The sequence below is a fragment of the Periplaneta americana genome, chromosome 7 (assembly GCF_040183065.1).
Source record: "Periplaneta americana isolate PAMFEO1 chromosome 7, P.americana_PAMFEO1_priV1, whole genome shotgun sequence".
NCBI lineage: Eukaryota > Metazoa > Arthropoda > Insecta > Blattodea > Blattidae > Periplaneta > Periplaneta americana.
Window position 1 is genome coordinate 27,608,818 of NC_091123.1, and position 23,472 is coordinate 27,632,289.

A 23,472-nucleotide genomic window follows, 5' to 3' on the forward strand; every position below is an offset into this window, starting at 1 on the left:
CAAATAAAATTATTATTATTATATTAATATTATTATTATTATTAATGTTATTATTATGTTGTTATTATTATTATTATTATTATTATTATTATTATTATTATTATTATTATGATATTACAGTTAACAGCTACACATTGATAGCAATCAAAAACAGAAGAAAACAACTGAAGACTTCGCGGGAAAAACGAATGTCACATTTCTGTTAAGGATAGATAATGATCTAATTGAGTCTATAACTGCAAGATGTAGTGCTGTTTCTATAGAAAATAAAGGAAAGGATTACTGTATTCGTGGTGATAATTCTCCTTTTACCATTTTTCATAAGAACAACATTAAATTTCGTAGTGATCCATTGAATTAGATAATGACATGAACCTTAACAAAACTGTGACATTCATCGTTTTTCCCGCGAACTCTTCAATTTACAGAACTGGGAAATACTTTTTAAGTTTTCTTTCATTTTTAATACAATTATTATAATTTCCCTCCGCTAGTTAGGAAGTACGTTGAAAGCACCAATAACTGCAATTTAAATTCAATTCAGTATTAGCAAAAGACAATGTCAACATCCAGTATGGTACACAACCAAATGTTGATGGACTAGTCAGTAAAATAAAGCTACATCCATTTCATTAAAACATGAGAATATTCATGTACGTCCTTTGCACGTATTTCTTTTTTTTCTATAATTTAATGACTAATACATGTTATTTAAAGACTTATATAATAATTTACCTATAAGTGTATGTATATAATATGTTTCATAGCATTATGAATACGGCCCAATGGCCAATGTCTTTTCAGAGCCCCAAATAAATAGTTTCCCCACCCCTGGTGTACAGGTTGTCAATCTAATATTGGCACATTGTTGAAAACATCTGGCTTACACTGTTTTCCTGTACGTGTAATATTCTGCCAGTTTTGCATCTATGATAACAGTTAAAATACAACCTTTTAAAATAAAGTCACAATTAATTAATTGTTAAGTATAATAAAAGACATATATATCACACCTTTCCCTCTGCCATTTAGCCCCAGAAGGCATTAACCATAAATTGTCTTCTACATATAAAGTTAATGACATGGGTATATATTCATTTCCAACAATTCCGAATTCTGCACTCATTCGATTTACTGTATGTAAAACATATATAGATTTAAAGCTTTATGTACAAAATCAGTGACCAAACATCGTATAACTGTACAGTACACTTTCAAAAACTTTCAGGTATTAAAGTTGATTTACCAACACGTAGGTTCATTCACTCACAAAGAATGTGTATCAGCAAAGTTTGTTTCTCAGTTTTGTGACGTGCATTACTGCAATACAAAGCCAAAATAATATTACAGATTTTCTCAAGAAGCACAGCACTGGTACATGTGGAACATGCAATGGCGTATATGGAGGGAACACATTCCAGAAGTAGGACAATGACAGCATTCAAATCAGCGCACAGCCTTGTTCTAAAATGTAAACTGAAAACTTAATCACTCTTCACCCTAAGAGTCCTGGAACAGGCCTCCAGGACAAAAATACAAAATGACTGGGAAGTTGAACAAGTTCTATTCAATTGTTTAAGGGGAGGCAGAGATGAAATTTTCGAACAAAACTGAAGAAAAAATGAAAATTTGGTTTTTTCCATTTTTATTATCTTTATTTTCATATTCCGATGTTAGTTTTTGATTTTGTACCCTTTAAAAGTATGAAATTAAAACCAAGATAACTGTATTACTATATTATTCCCATAATAAACTAATACTTATCATTATTTATATACCTTCTCTGAACATACAAAATAAAAAGAAATATTGAAAATTTCTTACAATATGGTGCATGGAGCATTTTATATCAAACGATATAAAGTTTGAATAATTTCGAGGGAAAAATTGTTCCGGAGCCAGGTATCGAACCCGGGACCTTTGGTTTAACGTACCAACGCTCTACCAACTGAGCTACCCGGGAACTCTACCAGACACCGATCCAATTTTTCCCTCTATATCCACAGACCTCAAAGTGGACTGACAACCGTCAAGCTACCAACATTGAGTGCACAATAGCTCTGTGTGGCTTAAATTGTGGTGTTCTGTTAACGAACAGTGACGTATATTATGCAAATCAAGCTTTCAGGTGTAACTCCCTGTAATAACTCCCTGATCATTAAATATAAAGATTTATAAAATTATTAATATTTACAGAACTATTGTACTTAGAAAGTTGAAACTTGGTATGTCCATTACTAATAACATACTTAGTATCCATGATCAATTTCAAACAAATCGGGTAAATTTTGTGGATTTTGAAATATTCACCTCTGCCTCTCCTTAATAAAGACAATTATTAATCTGACGAAGTTGTGTTCATCTCTTTATGAAAGTAATTACCGTATTTACCTGCGTAATAGACGCACTTTTTTTTTTCTTTATACAAATTTCAGTGAAACAAAAAAAAAAAAAAACGCGTATTAAAGGTGTGCCAGCTCGAATGCTGAAATAATTGATAGAATACGTAACAATATAATTTATATGTTGATGGCATCGCACTTAAGACGATCGATAGTTAGCTGCAGTTGTGCACAGATAATAATTGTAACAATGAATACAGCGACAATAAGACAAAACCTTCATTGTTATTATTAACACTAGCCTTACCTCATTCACTGTTAGGTTCAGCATCACTGCTATCATTTGTCGCATATTCACATTCATTATGCGGGGATTTTTTTTTTTTTTTATTTTAACGCGAAAAATTGGGGTGCATTCATTACGCGGGTAAATACTGTATGACAAATAAAACTCTCGTTATAACGAGTCCTTGTAACATTCGAAATTCAGTTTTTAAAAAAAGTTACAACAGTCTTTTATTTATTTCGTGCAGCACCATAATGTTATTAAGAAACATTATGTTGAAAACATACAACTTATTCTAGTGATATAATTATGTGCTTTATTAAGTTCACATTTTGTAAATATTTAATTCTATATCGGAAGATTTCATTTATAATTATTACTGAACCATTATTCGTTAATAAAACAAAAAACTGAATTGTGTAAAAAGTATGAATGTTTTACTTTAATGCAAATGTTCTACATTATTCTTAAATATTTAAAATTATGACATGATAAAAGAATACATTCATACGAACTTAATTAAAATGAAAAATTACTTAAAAAGAATTGCGTTTGATAAATACAGATGACAGATATTAAATTTACTTTTCCACATTATTAGAAATGAGAAGATAATGTATTATGTTGACATGACATCCCTCTCTGAGTAAATCTAAAAATTTTAACTTATGAACTATTTTCTTCATAATATGGTACCAATGGGCACGTATAAACAAATTTTTAAAAATCTTTCATTGACCATGTCACAGACTTTCAGGGCTGCCAGGGAGACACTTTTGAGAATAAAAACTTACATCTGGCAACATCTTGGTGGCGAGTCACAACCCAAAATACCAGCAAGTTAGGCAAATCATCCTGCATACATGTACCTCTAATGGCAAAATCTCATTACATTAATGTTCTCATTTTATCAATATATTTTAGATTTATATTTCGCTCCCTATAACATAGTTATTGTAAACTTCTATTAAATGAATTCTCATCATTTTAACCAACTAGCTATCTCAATTTAATTATAATTCTTTACATATTGCACATAGACTAAAGTGAATTAAATTAGCTCATAAATTAAGTTATTACTTTTTCTTATAGGTTTTACCTCAATTTAAATAAACACATACTAGTTGTTAAAACTTAACTGAAGAATATTGCTGGAGAATCTTTTACGTGTATTGTAAATATTCGTAATTTAAATATGTATGTCACTATTGTATTGATTAAGGCTGGTTGAGTGGAAGAGAAGGCCTTATGGCCTTAACTCTGCCAGCGAAAATAAAACATTCTATTCTATACTGGGATGCCTACAGACTGGTAATCTCTCTTCAAATAGCCATAAAAAGTGACCATCACTAGTGCAACCTCGCGGATACTGGAAGAGTTATTATTGATCTGTTGACAACATTTCTGTATCATACAGAAAGCTCCAACTTACATCTACAGAAAAGGATTTGCCCCGCTTCCTAGTATTTTGGTGACAACTATTTTTTTGATTATAAGTAAAACTGAGGCATTTCCGGATGTCAACTTCCATTCTCAAATTGCTTCTTATGAATTTTTGTGCTGATCCTACAAGTTTATAACATGATCACTGAAACATCCTATATAAAGTATAGGCAGTCTGTAGTTCGTGAAAATGAACACCACAGCATTCTTTGTCCAATACTGAGTCAAAAATCGATGGTGTTTGGGTAAAGGGAGATAAATCATAAAAATGAGTTTTGAGAAAAGTGAAAATTAAACTTCGGACCCTTACAGCAAATCATTTTCTACACAAATAAAACATATCAAATGCTAGTAATATTTTGTGTTTTGCTCACCCACTTGTAGAATTTAAGTTGTGTATTGACCTGGGATACAAACGTCCACTTGCACAAACACCATCGATATGTTCTTGTAAACAGTTTATATGAAGCTTACTTCTCTGAAATTTGTTAAGTTCTTGCTCAGATAATATTCCTTTTTCATATTGTTTTACTTAAATTTTTCATTAGATTTTTTAAGTTCTTGTTCAGATAACATTCCTTTTTCATATTGTTTTACTTAAATTTTTTATTAGATTTTTTAACTTCTTGCTCAGATAATATTCCTTTTTTCATATTGTTTTACTTAAATTTTTCATGAGATTTTTTAAGTTTTTGCTCAGATAATATTCCTTTTTTATATTGTTTTACTTAAATTTTTCATTAGATTTTTTAACTTCTTGCTGAGATAATATTCCTTTTTTCATATTGTTTTACTTAAATTTTTCATTAAATTTTTTAAGTTCTTGCTCAGATATAATATTCCTTTTTCATATTGTTTTACTTAATACAAGTTCTTGCTCAGATAATTCCTTTTTCATATTGTTTTACTTGAATTTTTTATTAGATTTTTTAACTTCTTGCTCAGATAATATTCCTTTTTTCACATTGTTTTACTTAAATTTTTCATTAGATTTTTTAAGTTTTTGCTCAGATAATATTCCTTTTTCATAGTGTTTTACTTAAATTTTTCATTAGATTTTTTAAGTTCTTGCTCAGATAATATTCCTTTTTTCATATTGTTTTACTTAAATTTTTCATTAAATTTTTTAAGTTCTTGCTCAGATATAATATTCCTTTTTCATATTGTTTTACTTAAATATAAGTTCTTGCTCAGATAATATTCCTTTTTCATATTATTTTACTTAAATTTTTCATTAGATTTTTTAAGTTCTTGCTCAGATAATATTCCTTTCTAATATTGTTTTACTTAAATTTTTCATTAGATTTTTTAAGTTCTTGCTCAGATAATATTCCTTTCTAATATTGTTTTACTTAAATTTTTCATTAGATTTTTTAAGTTCTTGCTCAGATAATATTCCTTTCTAATATTGTTTTACTTAAATTTTTCATTAGATTTTTTAAGTTCTTGCTCAGATAATATTCCTTTTTTATATTGTTTTACTTAAATTTGTCATTAGATTTTTTAAATTCTTGCTCAGATAATATTCCTTTCTTATATTGTTTTACTTAAATTTTTCATTAGATTTCTTAAGTTCTTGCTCAGATAATATTCCTTTTTCATATTGTTTTACTTAAATTTTTCATTAGACTTCTTAAGTTCTTGCTCTGATAAAATTCCATTTATAAGCCTAAGTTTGAGGGAAGATATAATTTAAAGTCTGGTCTTATTTTGACTTTGAAGGCCGTTTTCTTTGGGAAAGTCGAAAGTATCGGGAATTTCATTCTAAATCAACATGTCTTGGAATCCATTAAAGAATTAATTACTTGTGCATTTCTAGAAAAAAAAAAAAAAGAATATTTTCGACTCAATTATGGACAAGTAATAATGCTGTGGTGTTTCCTTGCTCGAATTACAGACCATTATGTATACAATCTTCTGTGTATTGTACACACTTCGACACGGAAATTATTCACTGTTCAGAGACTAATCCAACCTAGAAATAGCTCGGGAATCATGTACGCTGTGTTTACAAGCATGCATTTTACATTGAGAGATTCGAAGCCTGGTCTTTGTAATGGGAAGAAAGAGCTCTATCTCTAAGCCATATAGGTTTCGTAGGAAATATGTCGTTTCATGACATATAGATATGTTGCTGTTTTTTTTCTTGCAGGAGGGCCTGCAGGCAAGCACTGCAGCTTTAGGCTTATTGTGCAACCTCCTTATATTGGAATGATTGTTGAAGTCCATTTAGGATCGCTCTTCAAGTGCATGATTCACTGCATGGTGTCATCGTATCAATTCAGCCAAGACATCTAGTCCTGATCCTTCCTGTTATGTTATTCTGCAGCCTCCTCACGTCGATGGCATCTGTTCGCAATTCATGTGCTTGAATCTGCTGCATCCTTAACTAGAAGAACATGTTGTAGTCGATTCCACGACTCACCAAGGCGCCATCTGTCCAAAGGAGCTACACTATTATGGTCACCTGCAGTCCGCTTGCTTAAAAGCCCCTGCTGCTTCACTGGATATGTGCAGCTCGCACAGACAGATGCCGCCTATAGGCAGATCCTGGAACCACGTCCGTCATGTCTTCCTGATCGACCTATAAACTATTAAGATGATTAATGGAATGATATTAATGAAGGCAAAATGGGTCTGAGGTCCAACGCTGAAAATTACCCGGCAATTGAGCCACCGGGTATATACCCATTTGCAGTGTGAATAAATACATACATACAATTCTGCTTCAAGTGGTATGTTGCTGTTACGAATTCATCCTCAGACTTGATGTTTAATATTTCCCCGTGATGTTTAATATTGCATCAATCCAAACAACACTTAGACAAATTCATGCTACAGGAGAGCGACTATTTTCCGTGTCAAAGGGTGTACATTTTATTTAAATAACAAAAGTTACTTATAGTTGCCTGTAATGATCTTCAAGTTTCAATTGCATTAGAGCATACTTCTGAACAATGTTGTACAAATCACGTTAAACAATTCTTTATTTCTAAAGATTTTTCTAAAAATAATTAAAATTGAAGCGTTTCAAGATTGATACAGCTGTTCCAAATTAGACAGCAAGAAAAAAAATTAATTTCATTCTTAACTAGCTTAATGTACAAGAAAATTACCAGTATGGAATTTTTCTTTCTTACAAAAACATTTAATTTCACATTTTATTATTAATAATTGACTAACGGACATTTTCAAGCAAGAAAAGAAGAGAAAGGACAATGATACTGACACATATACAGAAAATACATATAAACAGTTAATTGAACAATACAAAACAATAGCAAGTTTGTTTATTTCTTAACGTGAAGAAGACTTGATTAATTCATACGCATGTCAACACGCGGAATGAAGGTCAGAAAGGAAGGCATGAGGGCATCACATAAAGTACACGCTAAGCAAATCAGTCATGTGGTGCTCTGTCTTTATACGTATTCGTACATTTAAATGAACAACATTGTACATTGGAATTTTTTCAAGAGAAAACTGCCTATTTTGATTTGTATTGCTCCACAAGGAAACTTGCAAACATTCGTGTTAATTCATTCACCCTCGTCATGAACAACACACTTATAAGAAAATATGTTACCCTGTCACTGATACAAAAAGAACAGAGGGAAACAATAGCAAGTTAATGGAAATGTGTGAAATGGACAACTCGTGAAAATCAATGTCTCTTCATCCGCCTCTCCAGCTTCCTCTGCTTCTTCTCATCCACTTCTTGAGGGGCAGGTGGTTGCTGGAAGAACCACGGAGCCAGGAAGCTGACCCATAGCAGCCAGAAGCCTCGGACTGGTGCCTAAAACAAAACGCCACAATTATGCTAACTCCTTCCATAGAGAGTGTGGAACAACAGTTTAAACCTCTGTATTTAAATAGTACATTATGCAAAGAGCCTATAATTGTAGTAATTAAGACGCGAGCAGGGGCGGCTCGTCCATAAGAGCTGCGGAGCTGCAGCACTCCCTGCTTTGACAGGAAAATAAAAATAATATTTATTTTAATTTTAGAAGAATTGTTACTGCTTTTATTGGTAAATTGCTTTATATTTCATCTGGCCGGGAATATATACTATTATCTTATGCATAATCTTTTTGCGCGTCGACTGTATTGGAATTGACACTGCATTCAAAGTCGTCCTGGGATCTGCAGGGTGGTCAGCTCATAGAGTGTGTCTCTTGCATGGTCAGGGAGTAGAGAGGTGAAGGGGAGCAGAGGAAAGCTGCCGCTGTTTAAAACCCATATCTCGCTGCAGTGGCTTGCAGAGCCAGGCCACAAGGGATCTTTCCTCTCCTCCCACACCGCTATTGTAATGCTGCGTCAAATGGATTCTCTATTCCCTTGAAACATAATGACAAAATTTTTATTTTCTTTTCAGATACTTATTGTTGTAGAATCTTATCAAGTTAATATAACGAAATTAATATTCTCTTTTGCCTTATTATTAGGTATATATCCAGCCTCCAGCAGAACCTAATATTTGCCTTAGCTCAAAATGATTGCACGAGTAGAATCCTTTTGATATAGCACGTAAAATACGAAAGAGACTTCTTTTCCAGTTTTAGAAAATTGTTGACCATCAGTATATCTGAGTGTTGCTTTGGTGTGACGTCTTAATACCGTAACTTAACCAGTGCAAATGTGCAAGCATGAGAGTGTGTGAATTACAGAATATTAATTTTATTTTTCCCTTGCGGAGAATATTGATGTAATGAAGTGAAATTAAAGGGTCGTCCGTTACCCGACTTAAATCTTACTCAAGGTTCATCCAGCCGAAATAGTGCATATATGTAAGGAAGTATAACAATGAAATTTACGCTAAGCATTTGTGGTTACGTGGATGTAAACAAAAAAAATCTGTATTTTGTTTTCCTTGCCTCCTCTTCGGTGGTGATGCTGCATGGACTAGGAGTGGTGTGACAGATTTAGGACATTTGCCCCTAAAAAGCAAAATGCACGAATCTTCGCAGTCTCACCTGAAAAATGTTGTTTCATTGGCTATGTTACGCAACTCATACTGCTGTGCAATTAAATGAAACGAACAGAAGAAACATTCTCAAACATAATCAAGAAGTGATAAAAAATCGTGAAATTATTTAAAAAAAAATTGCTTGTATCAAATTTTGTGGTCAATATGAACTTCCCCTTAGGGGACATGATGAAAAAACGATTCGAAGAACCGTGATGTGTTTCGTGGGTTGCTACAATTCGTGAGTAATTTAATGAGCCCCTCAAAAATCATTTGGAACATGTCACTGTTTAAGGTTATTCTAAGACAATTCAGAATGAACTGGTAGATTGTAAGTTGAGTGTCTGCCGATCTGAAATTCAGACTGAAATCTATGGTATTAGCTTTTCTTAGGGATTAGCAAATGGTCCTACAGACATCTCCCAACTAAGTCAGGAAGTTTTGGTTTTCCGATATGTAGTGCATTTATTTTTGTCCTATAACTTACTTATTAGTAATGGTATCAAGAAGTGAAATTTGTATATACCGAAATCTACTGCAGCTCTCCCAATCCACAAGTTCACGAGCCGCCACTGGACGCGAGTATGTTTGTTTATGAAACGAGCGCAAGCGAGTTTCATAATTTTCATACGAGCGTCTTAATTACTATTATAGGCAAGTTTCATACGACTTTTTATGCTCGACCATATTTCTAACTTGAAATTATTCATAAGTATTCATGTTATGGTTATCTAAGTGAAGAGCGGAAATGACCTTCTAAATTGTGAGATGTGCGCAGACGCGAAAGTATTGATTTTTTCCGAGGGACGAATGTCATTGACTTTGATATAATCTAGAGAATAACATGAACATTAATATTGATATAACCTGGAAATTGATTTAGAATTGAAAAACGAGATGACAAATTGAATTTATTTGAATATTATTTACAATTAACGCTAATTATTATAGTAACAGAACATAACCTTCTGCGACAGTATTGGATTTCCAGCCTCTGTGACATTTCGCTAATTGTCTTTCGATTGCTTATCCGAGAATAATCAATACTTGCGGTTTTATAATGGTACAATGGTGATTTCTCATTGGCTGAATAACTGAACTATAATGCATAGGTGTACTTTAAGGAGGTGCATTAAAGGGCTACTACCAGGTGTATAATTACTACATTTTGGCATGGTCGAGCATAAATGTTTTTTATTATAACAGCTTAGACTAACAGATATTCTATCGATAGTCCAATTAATGACCTGTAGTAAGGTTAATAAAAGAGACAGAACTTCTAGACTGGGGGTTATGTGTTCATTGATGATATATGTAAACTTTTATTATATTTGTTAGTTATTAAAAGAGCTGGAACTTTGGCAGAATGCCTTTTTAAATGCATTAAATCTATCTTCATTTTGAAAGTAAATCTGTACGAATTATACCCTTGTGATTGAAACGTCACAGTTTTATGTTGCCCTTTTCTGCCTTTTTTAATATAAATGCCTAATTTACAAAATAAATGTTTTTTTGCCTTTATTTGATTATTTATCTATTTATTAATTTATTATAAAAATTGCCTACAGGTTCACCGAATGTATAGGTCTATTATTGTCTTTCAGTCAGTTCATATTCTCTTTGCAACAATGAGTGCTGCCATGCAAAAATGTATAACAGTAAAATGTTTAATTATCGCTTGTGTTTATTTGTCAAGGCAACAATGAGTGCGGGTCTAACGTTATTTTTCTTTCAGTTTTCATTGCGACATTGTTGTAGCTAGCTAAATATTTCATATTGCAACATATCAGGACAACCAAACACAAAAATGCACTTTCCAAGGCTACTGGGAAGAAGATTTCTTTGCTTCTAACAGTAACTGCAACATCAAGTCGAAAATCTCTATTTGCATTCGACTTATGTAAAGCTTTTCTTGCTGCCAAAATCCCTTTGTGGAAAGTGCAAGGTTGTGGGTGTAGTGCAAGGTTTTTGTAATTGCCTTTTATTGCGTATTTTAGCTATTTATAATGCCTTTTTGCCTGCCTATTTTAGCTATTTATGATGCCTTTTTTCCTGCCTATTTTAATAATTCATAATGCCTAAATTTCCGGTCTCTGGTTATTAACATCAGCAATACCGAACGAGGTACCTCTGTTCTAAAACATTAGATTAGCATTTGGGAGCTTCTGGGTTCAAGTCATGGGATCGGACAATCTGATAAGGATTTTGAGTGATTTCCTCGATCATAAATAACTAGATATTTACTTGTTTTAAAGGCGAATGCTGGATTACTTCACAGTTCCACTACAACAAAGACACAAATACTGATTTGCAGGTCCTGAATCCTTAATTGTACACAGTAGCTAGTAGATAGCAGCAAAATGGGAATTTAGCAACAATGTATCACACCCAGATAGTTGTGATACGAACTGGTACTTAAATGGACCACCCCCCCCCAAAAAAAAAAAGAGAGGCAATTTTACAATAATTATTATTCCTAATACATGCAACACAGTTCATTCATTTTCTTTTCCAGAATACTGCACATCTTTTTATCAGTTTCTTTGTACGGTATTTTATTTGTATAGTATTTAATGCATAGATGTTGGATGAATTCCGGGAAGATCTTATGAGGATTCGAAAATGAATATAGGCCTATGCTAAATTAAATAGGTTGGAACTATGTAAAAGGCATTGTTTTATAAAATATTTACAAAAATTTTATTTTAGTGAATAGAGAACTTGGAATTTCATAAATTTTTATGAAGAAATATAAAAAAGAATGACAGCTCTTTTCAAGTTCTGGAATAAGTTTTTATTTCATTCAAAATATTAAATTATTTATTTGCTGAAATATTATACAAGTAAATACAAATTAGTATTAAATAACAAATTTATTACATTGTTTATAATAACTATTAACTTGAAAGCATGGCATGATGTCCATACATACGGAATTTCAATGAGTGCAATTCGAAAAAAATCAAAATAAGCTAAATTTATGTTTTATTGATTTAAATAAAGTGTTAAACTAAATTCGGTCATTGTTTGCAATTCCTGTTTTTTACATTTAAAAAAGTCTGTTTACAAATACAGTCATTGTCACAAACACGCAAAAAGTGATAGATTTAATTAGACTTTTTCTTTCTTTTCAAAATAAATTAACAATTTTCCTCAAACTGTAGCAGTGGTACATAAATCCCAGTTTTAAAAACTGTAAGATATAGGCTAAAAGGTCACGTAACTTACCAACAACCATAGCAACCAAAAATAGTTTGATATGAGAGAGAGCAACTGGCATCCAGACGTCAATATGATGAGGTCCTTCACGTGCCTGATGGAAAAGAAACGTCCAACATTATCACTCAGCAAAACTATCAAACAAATTTAACCCCTTCAGGCCTGATGCACATTATAGTGTACATTGCTTCTTTTTTGGAATATCTTCCATACTTTTAAATATTTTGAAAAATTCAATGTGATAGAAATGGAGAATATTATTTTTGAAACATTTCTATACCTCAGTTAAAAATAAAATTTAAAATTTTGGAACCCCAGGGGTCAAAATTGTCCCCAAATTTTGATTTTCTGTGAAGACTTGGTTTGGGAATCTTGGATCCCCAGAATGATTATGTGACCAGTTTTTTCCTTCAGTTTTTTCAAATATAAATTCAGGACTGAAGGGGTTAAAGTCTCAAACACATATTATTAGAATGAAGGGTATATTTGGGGATAGATGTCGACATTGGGACTATGATCTAAAGATTCGAGGAGGAATTTTAATTCTTCCAACACGCAGGGAGTCCACAAAACTAACTGAAATACAAAAGCTATACGAAAGTCAATGATTTATCTTTCAAAGACAAAACAGGCTTCCTAAATTAAGAAAAGAACCTCAAAAAATCAGATAGGCATGTCCCTGTTATAATTATATCTGGGTATGTTATTGATTAGAATGATTAACACAAAATAAAAGCTAAAACAATAACATTAGTTTCACTAAAGAAACCGGCTTCACTGCAGACTCAACCAAACTAAAGCTCTGAACAATAGCAGCACAAAATACAGCTACAGTACACGTTATATCCTGAAATCGTTTCCATTGTTTGGAAATGGAAACAAGTACAATAGAGGAGGCGAGACCTGTCTTGCGACAGTGCCATGGCTATATCATCAAAGGATATGGAGGGGGAAGATAAAGGTTTTAGTCTGAGATGAACTTCTGTGTCGGTAGATTCGTATATTAACCATTCTGAAACAAAATCTATTTCTGATAGCTCATTCTTTCCCCTCTTGCATAGCTTACATCCAGGTCTTCCCTCCTCATCTGTAGTAAGATGCAAGCCCACCCACTTCAAAACCCCATTCACACCTTTCAGAATACATTTCATTGTTTCAGTAAAGTGAATGATCTTACTCTGCAATTCCTCCTTCCATGTTTAGGTCAACTCCACTGTCCAGGAGCTGTCCAGAGTCGGTGTAATTTGGTCTTGCCATGTAAGACATGAACTGAAAGCTTCCAATGTATGCAGCAGCAGCAAACAAGAAGAGTATCTATGGATAAGAAAATCCAGTTCGTTTTAGAAGATGATGTGCGTGCCACAAGTATATGGTATACAGGGAGTCAGTGATGAAATACTCTCTCTACTTTTTTTAAGGTAAGGATTACATTCATTTGGATAATTATGGAGTTTGAATACTGCGTGTTTTTTTTAAATAAGGGTTCTTGACTATAGGGTAGTTTTACAAGATGACTTTAGAGTAGTTTTACAAGATGTTTTTGTTTTTATTTTTCGGAAATGACGGGAACTTATTTCTTTTGGTTTGTTTTTTGATTACGTACAAATTGTATTTCATTGTATCTGAGTAAAAATTGCCAATGTATTGTATAGTGTCTGGCTGGCAGTTTATTTTATATGATTTATTTTTTTTAATTTGATTTGACACACCAGATAATCCCGGTAAGACATTTTGTGATTTTAATCTGAATATCCTTTTACTCTTCATACCATATCTGTCAGACCTCTTAGTCCTGAGTTGTTGATACAGGTAATTAAACTAATGAAATTTAATCAATGTATATCTATAAAAACTTTCGGCGTGACAGCCCATGAAGGATTAAGGCCAACCCGTGCTAGCTGCTGGCCTCATGTCCAGTGTACTATATCTGTAGCAAGCCTAATTTACATATCATGTGAACACTGTTGATGCAGCAACATTACGTTCATTCAATTTGTGATTAGTGAACAAAACTTTATTCTGTTATGCTATATCTGCAACAGAAAGTAATTCCTAGCCAGAGGCAAATTATTTTATTTGATGTTTTCTTTGCAGAAAACATTTTTATAAAGATTTAGCCCAGGAACTTATTAATGTAGAAAAAGACAGCTACATAAATACTTACTATCATTTGCATGCTAAAAGTATCTGAAATAACACATGTTACAGTCAGATATATGCCATTTGCTATGAACACCATATTTCGATAAAAGTTTAAGGTTGCTGTATTTTCTTCCACTATCTGTTTTTGCCCTTTCGTTGCCTGCTTTCCTTTTTGTGGCTGAAATAAAGATCATTTTATGTTTGAATATAAGTAGTTACAGGACTCATTCTATTACATATGCATAAATAGTAGTAAAAGTAAATATTTAATTAAATATGTCAAAAATAACAAGATGGTATACTTACTGCCATGATACGTATTTTTAGTTATTTCTAATAGTATCCCAAATAACAATTACAAACTGTCAGGAATATAATCACCGTCACATTTACAATAATGTTGCTGTGTCATCAAACGCGTTTAGATAATATTGAACTTTATCATTACTAAATTATAGCAGAAGATTTAACTGCAGACGCTCCACGTTGTGTTATTCGCGTACAATGTTGGCTCTGTAGTTATTTGACGGAACTATGTCAGCTGTTTGTAAGACATTCGAACATCAAAGTGCGTAAGCAGGAAGGAATTACATGGTTTAGGAGTTGGGAGGAAAGTCAAGTGCTTGACATTGTTTTTGTGCGTAGTATGGTTATTAACAATATCAAATAGAAAAGAAATATCTGCATAAGTACTGTGATAATAAAAACATTACGAGAAATGTGGTGCGAATAGTAAGAGGCATAATTCACCAATCGGAATATATAGTGAAAAGTTAGGTTAGTATTTGTTGGTTGTCAAACCACTGTAGTTGTGAGTATACAAATGTTTCACTCGTATGTATTTTGATTACATTTTTAGAGGCGTTTGTTGACATGTATAATTTTCTTAAAAATAGTTTCCCCTTTCATCTGAAAGAAATGATTTTATGGTGTACAGCCTATGAATATTTTTCAGGTTATAGGTTAGATTCATTTGTGTGTACATCAATTAAGAACTTAACGCATTTAATATTCTGATAGAGAACCAATATCTATGAAGTCGCGTGATTAATTTTAAACATATGTAGATGTTATAAGCATGCGAAAATACAAGTAATACATATGAGTAAATATTCAGAAGTTCAGATTTCATGTCGTGCATCTATTCATGATTGATAGATCATTATAATGCGGTAATTCATAAATTAGGTAGGGTAGTGTCAAATACGTTAAATATTCATAAATATGATTGTAATAAATTAATGTTTCATAAGAATTCATTGTATTTCTTATAGCCTATGTGATATTAAAGAACAAATACTTTTTCTCTCACTTCCTTACAGTTAGGCCTAAATATAGAAATTTTTTATTCTTCGATTTCAACATGCTAAGAATGTATAATGAAACTTGTATTTTTAATATAAATATTAGTATAACTTATATCGTGCCAGATAATAGTTGGGTGTCAAGTATTATTTATTAGTTATTTTTCCGTCAACATCTGACAGGGTATGTCTTTGGTACATTATGTATTATGTTTTAAAAATGACGATGATGATGATAATGATAATAATAATAATAATAATAATAATAATAATAATAATAATAATAATTAGTAGATACATGGTGACACAGTTGTATAGTGTCATCTGTCAATACAGCTGCATGTCTTAAGATTCTGAAGGAGTCCCACTAGAGTGCTCTTCCACATCCCTCTTCCTATCACTTAATAGACATAATTATTTTTAATTGGAATCAAAGGGGTATAAGTTAGCTGAAACCATTAGCCTATATTTCTTTGATTTTTGATTATTTGTGCGACATACTGACAATGATCCCTTGCTTTAGATATTTAGAATTTAGATAGTGCATGCACCTTTCTTCGGGGCGCACGGCAAGATCGCGGTTAAGGCACTGCACTACAAACCGGAAAGTTGCGGGTTCAATTCACAATGAGAAGGATTCGATTCCTGAGGTGTCAATTGAATTTTTCCATTTATCTAATTCTTCCGGTTGCATTAAGAGACAGTGATGACTATAGCTCGAATTCATATGTAAGTTACCATGCATTCATTCATTCATTCATTCATTCATTCATTCATTCATTCATTGTGTTCTGCCCAAAGACTGGTCTTTCATAGCAAATCCAGCTTTCTCCAGTCTTTCCTATTTTCAGCCTTCCTCTTTGTCTTCTCATTTGATTTATATATCTTCCTTGGTAGCATAGTCGGTATAGCGCTGGCCTTCTGTGCTCGAGGTTGCGGGTTCGATCCCAGCCCAGGTCGATGGCATTTAAGTGTGCTTAAATGCGACAGGTTCATGTCAGTAGATTTACTGGCATGTAAAAGAATTCCTGCAGGACAAAATTCCAGCACACCGGCGACGCTGATATAACCTTTGCAGTTGCGAGTGTCGTTAAATAAACCATAATTTAAGTTTTTCATATATCTTAATGCCGTCTATCATCTGATATCTTTTTCTCCCATTCACCGTTCCTTCCAGTGCATCCTTCAGTAGGCAGTTTCTTCTGTCAGTGACCCAACCAATTCCTTTTCCTCTTCCTAATCAATTTCAGCATCATTCTTTCTTCACCCACTCTTTACAACACACTATAATTTCTTATTCTGTCTGTCCACTTCATATGTTCCATTCTTCTCCATATCCACATTTCAAATGATCTATTCGCTTCGTCGTAATATCCATGTTTCTGCTCCATACAATGCCACACTCCATACAAAGCACTTAACTAGCCTCTTAGTTCTTTTTCCAGAGGTCCGCAGAAGATTTCCATTTTCTATGTTCAGGAACATGCTTTAGATAAATACATGAGCTTAAGCGAAGAAAGTTTTGAGGAATTAGTTGTAGTGCGTTGTTTCAAAATAAAATAAAAATGTAATATAATGCGGAACTCAATTTTGATAGTGCCTATTTTTACCGTTTTTTTTTTTGCTTCATTGCGCATGTTTTGTCACATGATAGTGCATGAATGCATGCATATTTCGAGATTTGATAGTGCATGGAAATGCGGACTCTAGTGATCACTAAATAGCTTTCATTGCTTCTTTACTTGTTTGTAACTTTCTTATTCTGTTAACTGCCGTTGTTTGTTTGTTTGTTTGTTTGTTTGTTTGTTTGTTTGTCTTACTCTGTTATCTTTCATCATCTATTTGTTCTTTTTTGTTTTGTATGCTTTGTCTAATGGCAGCCTCTAATTTGAGGAAGCTCTGGTAAATAAATGAAACTTAACAACAATTGAATATCTAGTGGAAATCACGATGAATTGAATTACGGTTTTGCCACTATAAAACTAGGAGAGTTCCTCTGTCCCATGTAGCAAAGAGCAAATAAATTTAAATAAATTTATTAGTTACTGAGTTATAGAACATTCTTATTCTTAATGTTCGTCCCAGACAGCATGTATTTAATTAAATTACAGATTATAAATAAGCTTATATCTTGTTTAATTCTTTGCCTTCATATCCTTTAAATGGCCTTGACCTACTAAAAAACTTCAGCATATTATTTACCGCCAATTAGAACTTACTACTTGGACACACCTAGCGAAGTGTATAACATAATTTAGGTATGAAAAAAGTGTGTATATTTTAGACAACTTACTACAAGTCATGCAAAGTTCCCTAGAAACCTTAACCAACACTGTATTCCGGTTCTGAATTATTCGTCAGATAAGCCAGTTAAATATGGCATATCATGTTTGCTTACAGTGACCTTGTCATTACTACAGGACTTTTTGATGACTCAGTAAATTATTCAAATGAAACTGTGCCACACTGTTTTCCTGTAACTACTTGTTTCATAGTTATTTGTGTTGAGATAGCAGGTTATATCATATTACAGTCTCATTTTATATGGATCCACATTCCTCTTTAAGTTTTCAATTGGTAATATCATAGTATACTAATTATTATAGCATTAAATAATCCAAAATGCAGTAGCGTATTTTAGTTTTGCAGTGTAACCTTGTCATTCATTTCATTGTTTTGTTTTCAAGGACAGATAATATGAAAATAAACTTATTTCACTTAGGGACTTGTATTGTATTGTATTTATTAACATTCCATGGTATTCATACATGCTTACAGCTAGAATATGGAACAAGACAAAAAACTTAATACTATTAGAAAATCTTAATTTATAGTCACAGTCTAGATGAAATATATACAGACGAGATTTACAATATAGTCTACTAGTACAACACATAGTTTTAGTATCAATTTCATGAAGTGTTATTGAATGTCATGAATTCACCTACAGAATAGAAGGCGTGAGAAATTAGGTACTTCTTTAATTTGGCCCTAAATAATTTTATGTTTTGAGTTTCATTTTTTATATCGATAGGGAGGCTATTAAAAATTTTTACTGCCATATAACGCACTCCTTTTTGACAGCACGATAGACTTGCCGATGGAGTATGAAAGTAATTTTTTTGACGTGTATTTATGCTATGAACTGTTGAATTAGTTACAAAGTTTTCACGATTACATACGAGGAAGACTATTAATGAAAAGATATACTGACAAGCCATGGGCATTATTTGTAGTTTTTTTTAAAATAGTCCTACACGACTCCCTAGATTTGGCACCTACTATTATTCTAATTACTCTTTTTTGTAATAGAAATATATTGTTACTATCTGTGGAATTTCCCCAGAATATTATTCCAAAACTCATTACCGAGTGGAAGTATGCAAAGTATATTGTTTTTAGGTATTGATATTTACTATCTTTTGCATAGATCTAATAGCAAAACAAGCTGAATTTAGTTTGGGGGTAATTTCTTTAATATGATTTTTCCAATTTAACACATTATCGATTTTTAAGCCAAGAAATTTGGTTGTTGTTGTTTCTAATAGGGATCTATTGTTAATTATTGCACTAGAAATTTGCGACGTTGAATTTGGACAGGATTTAAATTGAATTATGTTAGTTTTGTTACAATTTAATACTAATTTATTGACTGAGAACCAGTCACATATTTTGAAGAGAATTTCCTCTGTTGAAGATTGGAATGTGTTGGAGTTATTGGCTGTAATTACTATACTTGTGTCATCTGCAAATAATATGGGATGACCTACATCTTTTATAAGGGGGACAAGATCATTTATAAACACTAGAAAAAGTAGGGGACCCAATATTGATCCTTGAATCTGTGTCATATGTCTTAAGATTAACAGTACATACTTTCTAATTGTACCGGTATAGTTATTTCATGCAATAACTAAAATTACTGGGGTTCGATCCCCACTTGGACTGATTGCCTGGTTGGGTTTTTCCGAGGTTTTCCCCAACCGTAAGGCGAATTTCAGGTAATCTATGGCGAATCCTTGGCCTCATCTCGCCAAATACCATCTCGCTATCACCAATCCCACTGACGCTAAATAACCTAGTAGTTGATACAGCGTAGTTAAACAACAACAAAAAAAAAAAAACAAAATTACTGGTATTCTTAATAACGAGACTAAATTGCTCTCGACCATTTTTACATCCACTTAATTATTAATGATTATGACTTACTTACTCCAGATATAAAATGTTGTCTAATTTATATTCAGAAAATTACTAGCATGTCTAATTTATCTAGTCATGCTGTTTTTTCATAACAAAAAGTTTTTGAAATGCATTCTTCCGATCTAAATCCACTCTTAGCACTTAATTTATGTTTTTCATAAGTTACAAGACCGATTATAATATGGGAGGTTTTTGACCCTGGGATTGCACAGTCTGTTCATCTATGGAAGAAACAGCACTAAATGTTTTGAGAGATTCATTACATATTGTAAATTATCATTTGTACAATCATTATAAATGAATAATATAAAATGATTCGGTTAGAGATAGCTGCTGTTTTAATTTATAACCACTTCGATTAAATAATATGTAGGCTAAATTGTAAATAATAAAAAATTAATATTCAGAGAAAGAAAAAAATCTTTAATTAAGAAATTAAATTGTCTTTTTATTGACTGATCAATAGGATAAGCCTTTTAATAGTTACCCTTAAAAAAAAGGACAGTTACCCAACATTTTGGGATCTCTCGCTCCCTCTCTCTCTCTCTCTTGTAATGACTAAGAGTAGTACGGTTGCAAAATTACCCAAATAGGCTAGCTGCAGGTCAAAATACTTTAAATGGAAAGATGTTAGTTGAGGGTACTTGGAACAATAGACTATGCCGGTACTATTTCGCATTGTCTCTGATGAGGCGATAGTAGCGATCCTAGTGGTTGGCAACTATCTACAGATGCATATTCCCTACGTATTGAGCTTCATGACTATATATACTAGGCTGTGCTATTATTCTATTAGAAACAAATTAAGAAATTACTTTAAAAAAACTAATTGTATTTGTTCAAATGTTAATAGAGAAGACTTTTTAATTTATTTTATTACGTACTTTTGTAGATTAAAATTTCGAGTTAAAGCAGAGTAATTCAAGCCTGAACGTGTTCTATACACACAGCACTTTAAAGGATATTAAGGCAAAGAATTAAACAAGATATAAGCTTATTTATAATCTGTAATTTAATTAAATACATGCTGTCTGGGACGAACATTATGAATAAGAAATTTCTATAACTCAGTAACTATAAATTTATTTAAATGCTGTTTACTACATGGAACAGAGGAACTCTCCTAGTTTTATAGTGGCAACACCATAATTCCATTCCTCGTGATTTACACTAGATATTCAATTGTTAAGTTTTATTTATTTACCAGAGCTTTCTCAAATTAGAGGCTGCCATTTGACAACGCATACAAAACAAAAAAGAACAAATAGATGATGAAAGATAACAGAATAAGAAAAATGACAAACAAGTAAACAAACAAACAAACAATGGCAGTTAACAGAATAAGAAAGTTACAAACAAGTAAAGACGCAATGAAAGCTATTTATTGATCACTAGAGTCCGCATTTCCATGCACCAACATGCTTATTTTTAAAATAGTTATACAACATGCAGAATTTTTTACCTAGATACAGCAAACCTACTGACATGGAACCAGGAAGCCTATTTAGTAAAGTGGTAAGTATAAATAATTTATGCGTCACGAATTAAAAAAAAAAAGCTACGAAAAACTACTGTATTTCATAGTAGTGAGATTTGTTGCGAAATTTGAAGATAATGTGTTTCAGTGTTGGCAAATTTAATGCTGCCTTTATTCACAAACTGATTGAAGTAAGTGGACAGTTTCATAAGGTAATGGCGTAAGTAAGGACATTACTTTTGGAAGTGTAGAATTGATCAAAACTGTTCATAATCCTCAATGCTATGAGGATTACTGTTGAAAATTTACGCAGTACTAGTACTTTAATTATTGCAATTTGTTATTACGAGTACGAATGTAAAAATTTTAAGCAGTACTTATTTGAATTTATTTTTTACTTAATGAAATTGATTTTGTTATATTAATTCCATTTAATCTTCATGTGTTATTCTCGAAAAAATAATCATGTTAAGTAAGTAGACTATACAAGGTGAACCGTAAGTAATTTCATTAATTTCAGGGGGGTTATTCTTTGAGATATTTCAAACAAAAAAGTTTAATACAATTTTGCTTTTGTTTTAATAAAATTTTTGCTTTCTCTTAGAGATAAAAATTGTTTTATATGAAACATTTCATAGCGTGTTTTGTAAAAGCCTTGATTTAATTCCCGATATGCTCAATCAGTTTAAGAGAGCAGTGTAGTATTATGATAATAAATGACTGAAAGAATTTTAGTTTTGTCCTTTAAATATGGAGAAATCTGATCTGAACAAATGTAACTTTTCGTTCTGCAAAGGAATTTTACAATGTTACATTTGTTCGGATCAAATTTCTGCGCATTTCAAGGACAAAACTAAAATTCTTTTAACCATTTATTATATCATAATACATTGCTGTCTTAAATTTACTAAGCAATTGGGCTTTCACAAAACATGCTATGAAATGTTTCATATAAAACGATTTTTATCCTGAAAAGGGAGCAAAAAACGAGCAAAATTGCATTAAACTAATTTTGTTTCACATATTTTAAAGAATAACCCCCTGAAATTAACGAAATTACTTACGATTCATTCTGTATGTGCCTATGTATTGAAGGTACTGTTTTATAGTTATTTAAATAGTTGAAGCAGCACACAAAAGAGCATCAGTGTGAATCTTTTAAATAACCAAGGAAACATTATTTAAACAGAAATACTATTTCATATTTTAAAACAAACAGTTTCCAATGTGATATTGTAAATAGAATAAAGATCGTATTATCATTTGTCTCAGCTTTTTGGATAATATCTTGCAGAGCTGTTAGTGGTGCTGTAGCACTAATACAACTACAATACAGACATTGAAAGACTGTCCTCAGTGGCTTTGTGGTTACCATGTTGGCCATTGAATCTGAGATTCGCAGATTCAACCCTGGCCAAAGATAGTGGATTATAATGGGTAATAGAGTTGTACCATGGTTTCTTCTGGCTCAGAAGTAAGACTGTACGTCCATGTCGTAGATTTACGACACATAATAGACTTTATCCTTGATAGAGGGCTCCAAGCAAAATTTATCTGCCATTTCTCACCCAAATCGAATTTTGATTCTGAATAATCTGCAGTTTGAAAGAATTGTTAAGTAAATTATTACTACATTACAATTAAAATATAAATCTTGATTACACAACTTTTAACACTGTATCACTTCGGAATATGTATGATAAGACTTTCTTGTGTTAAATTGTAACGCACCTTGTTTACATGTTTCGACCTATTTATGGGTCATCTTCAGAACTGGTCGTTGTTGGTCTTGGCGCCTATTGTTGTTTCCTGTGAGGGTGCGTTCGTAGTGTAGAGTCAAAGAGTGTATGTGTTTTGAAATTGCAAACATTACAAAAATATCTCAACACACAAATAACACAAACAAACAAATACAACCACACAGGCGTATACAAACTCAAATGTAACACCTGCAACAACTTCTACATAGATCAGACAGGCAGATTATTTCAAACATGTTACAAAGAACACATCACAGCCATAACAAAATTACAAAACACCTCACATATGCAGAACACATCACAAATGCCAACCACACCTACAGAGACATC

General features: G+C 32.2%; 2 protein-coding genes across 7 annotated transcripts in view; one reads left to right on the forward strand and one right to left on the reverse strand.

Annotated features, from left to right (window-relative positions):
* Positions 1-2,445: 2,445 nt before the first annotated feature.
* Positions 2,446-14,904, reverse strand: LOC138703013 (transmembrane protein 208). The gene is made up of 5 exons (XM_069830513.1): positions 14,705-14,904; positions 14,421-14,576; positions 13,434-13,570; positions 12,266-12,350; positions 2,446-7,867 (listed from the first exon to the last, which is right to left on the reverse strand). The coding sequence occupies exons 1-5, from the start codon at positions 14,708-14,710 to the stop codon at positions 7,736-7,738; spliced, it is 516 nt and encodes a 171-aa protein (XP_069686614.1). The 5' UTR covers positions 14,711-14,904; the 3' UTR covers positions 2,446-7,735.
* The window catches only part of LOC138703012 (palmitoyltransferase ZDHHC3), a 59,632-nt gene continuing 49,697 nt past the window's right edge, over positions 13,538-23,472 (forward strand). For 4 of the 6 annotated variants that reach the window (XM_069830512.1, XM_069830507.1, XM_069830508.1 and 1 more), the window contains exon 1: positions 14,909-15,175. The gene's annotated coding sequence lies outside the window, so the exon portion shown is untranslated. Of the gene's footprint in view, positions 13,675-14,908; positions 15,176-21,370; positions 21,421-23,472 lie in introns of those variants that run through there. The other 2 variants (XM_069830509.1, XM_069830510.1) reach the window with 2 other exon arrangements.

Coding starts and splice junctions, on each gene's coding strand:
- LOC138703013 (XM_069830513.1), bottom strand. Junction 12,351..13,433: donor ATGGAAGGAGGAATTGCAGA/GTAAGATCATTC, acceptor CTTTTCCATCAG/GCACGTGAAGGACCTCATCA. Junction 7,868..12,265: donor TTTGGTTGCTATGGTTGTTG/GTAAGTTACGTG, acceptor GTTTTGTTTTAG/GCACCAGTCCGAGGCTTCTG.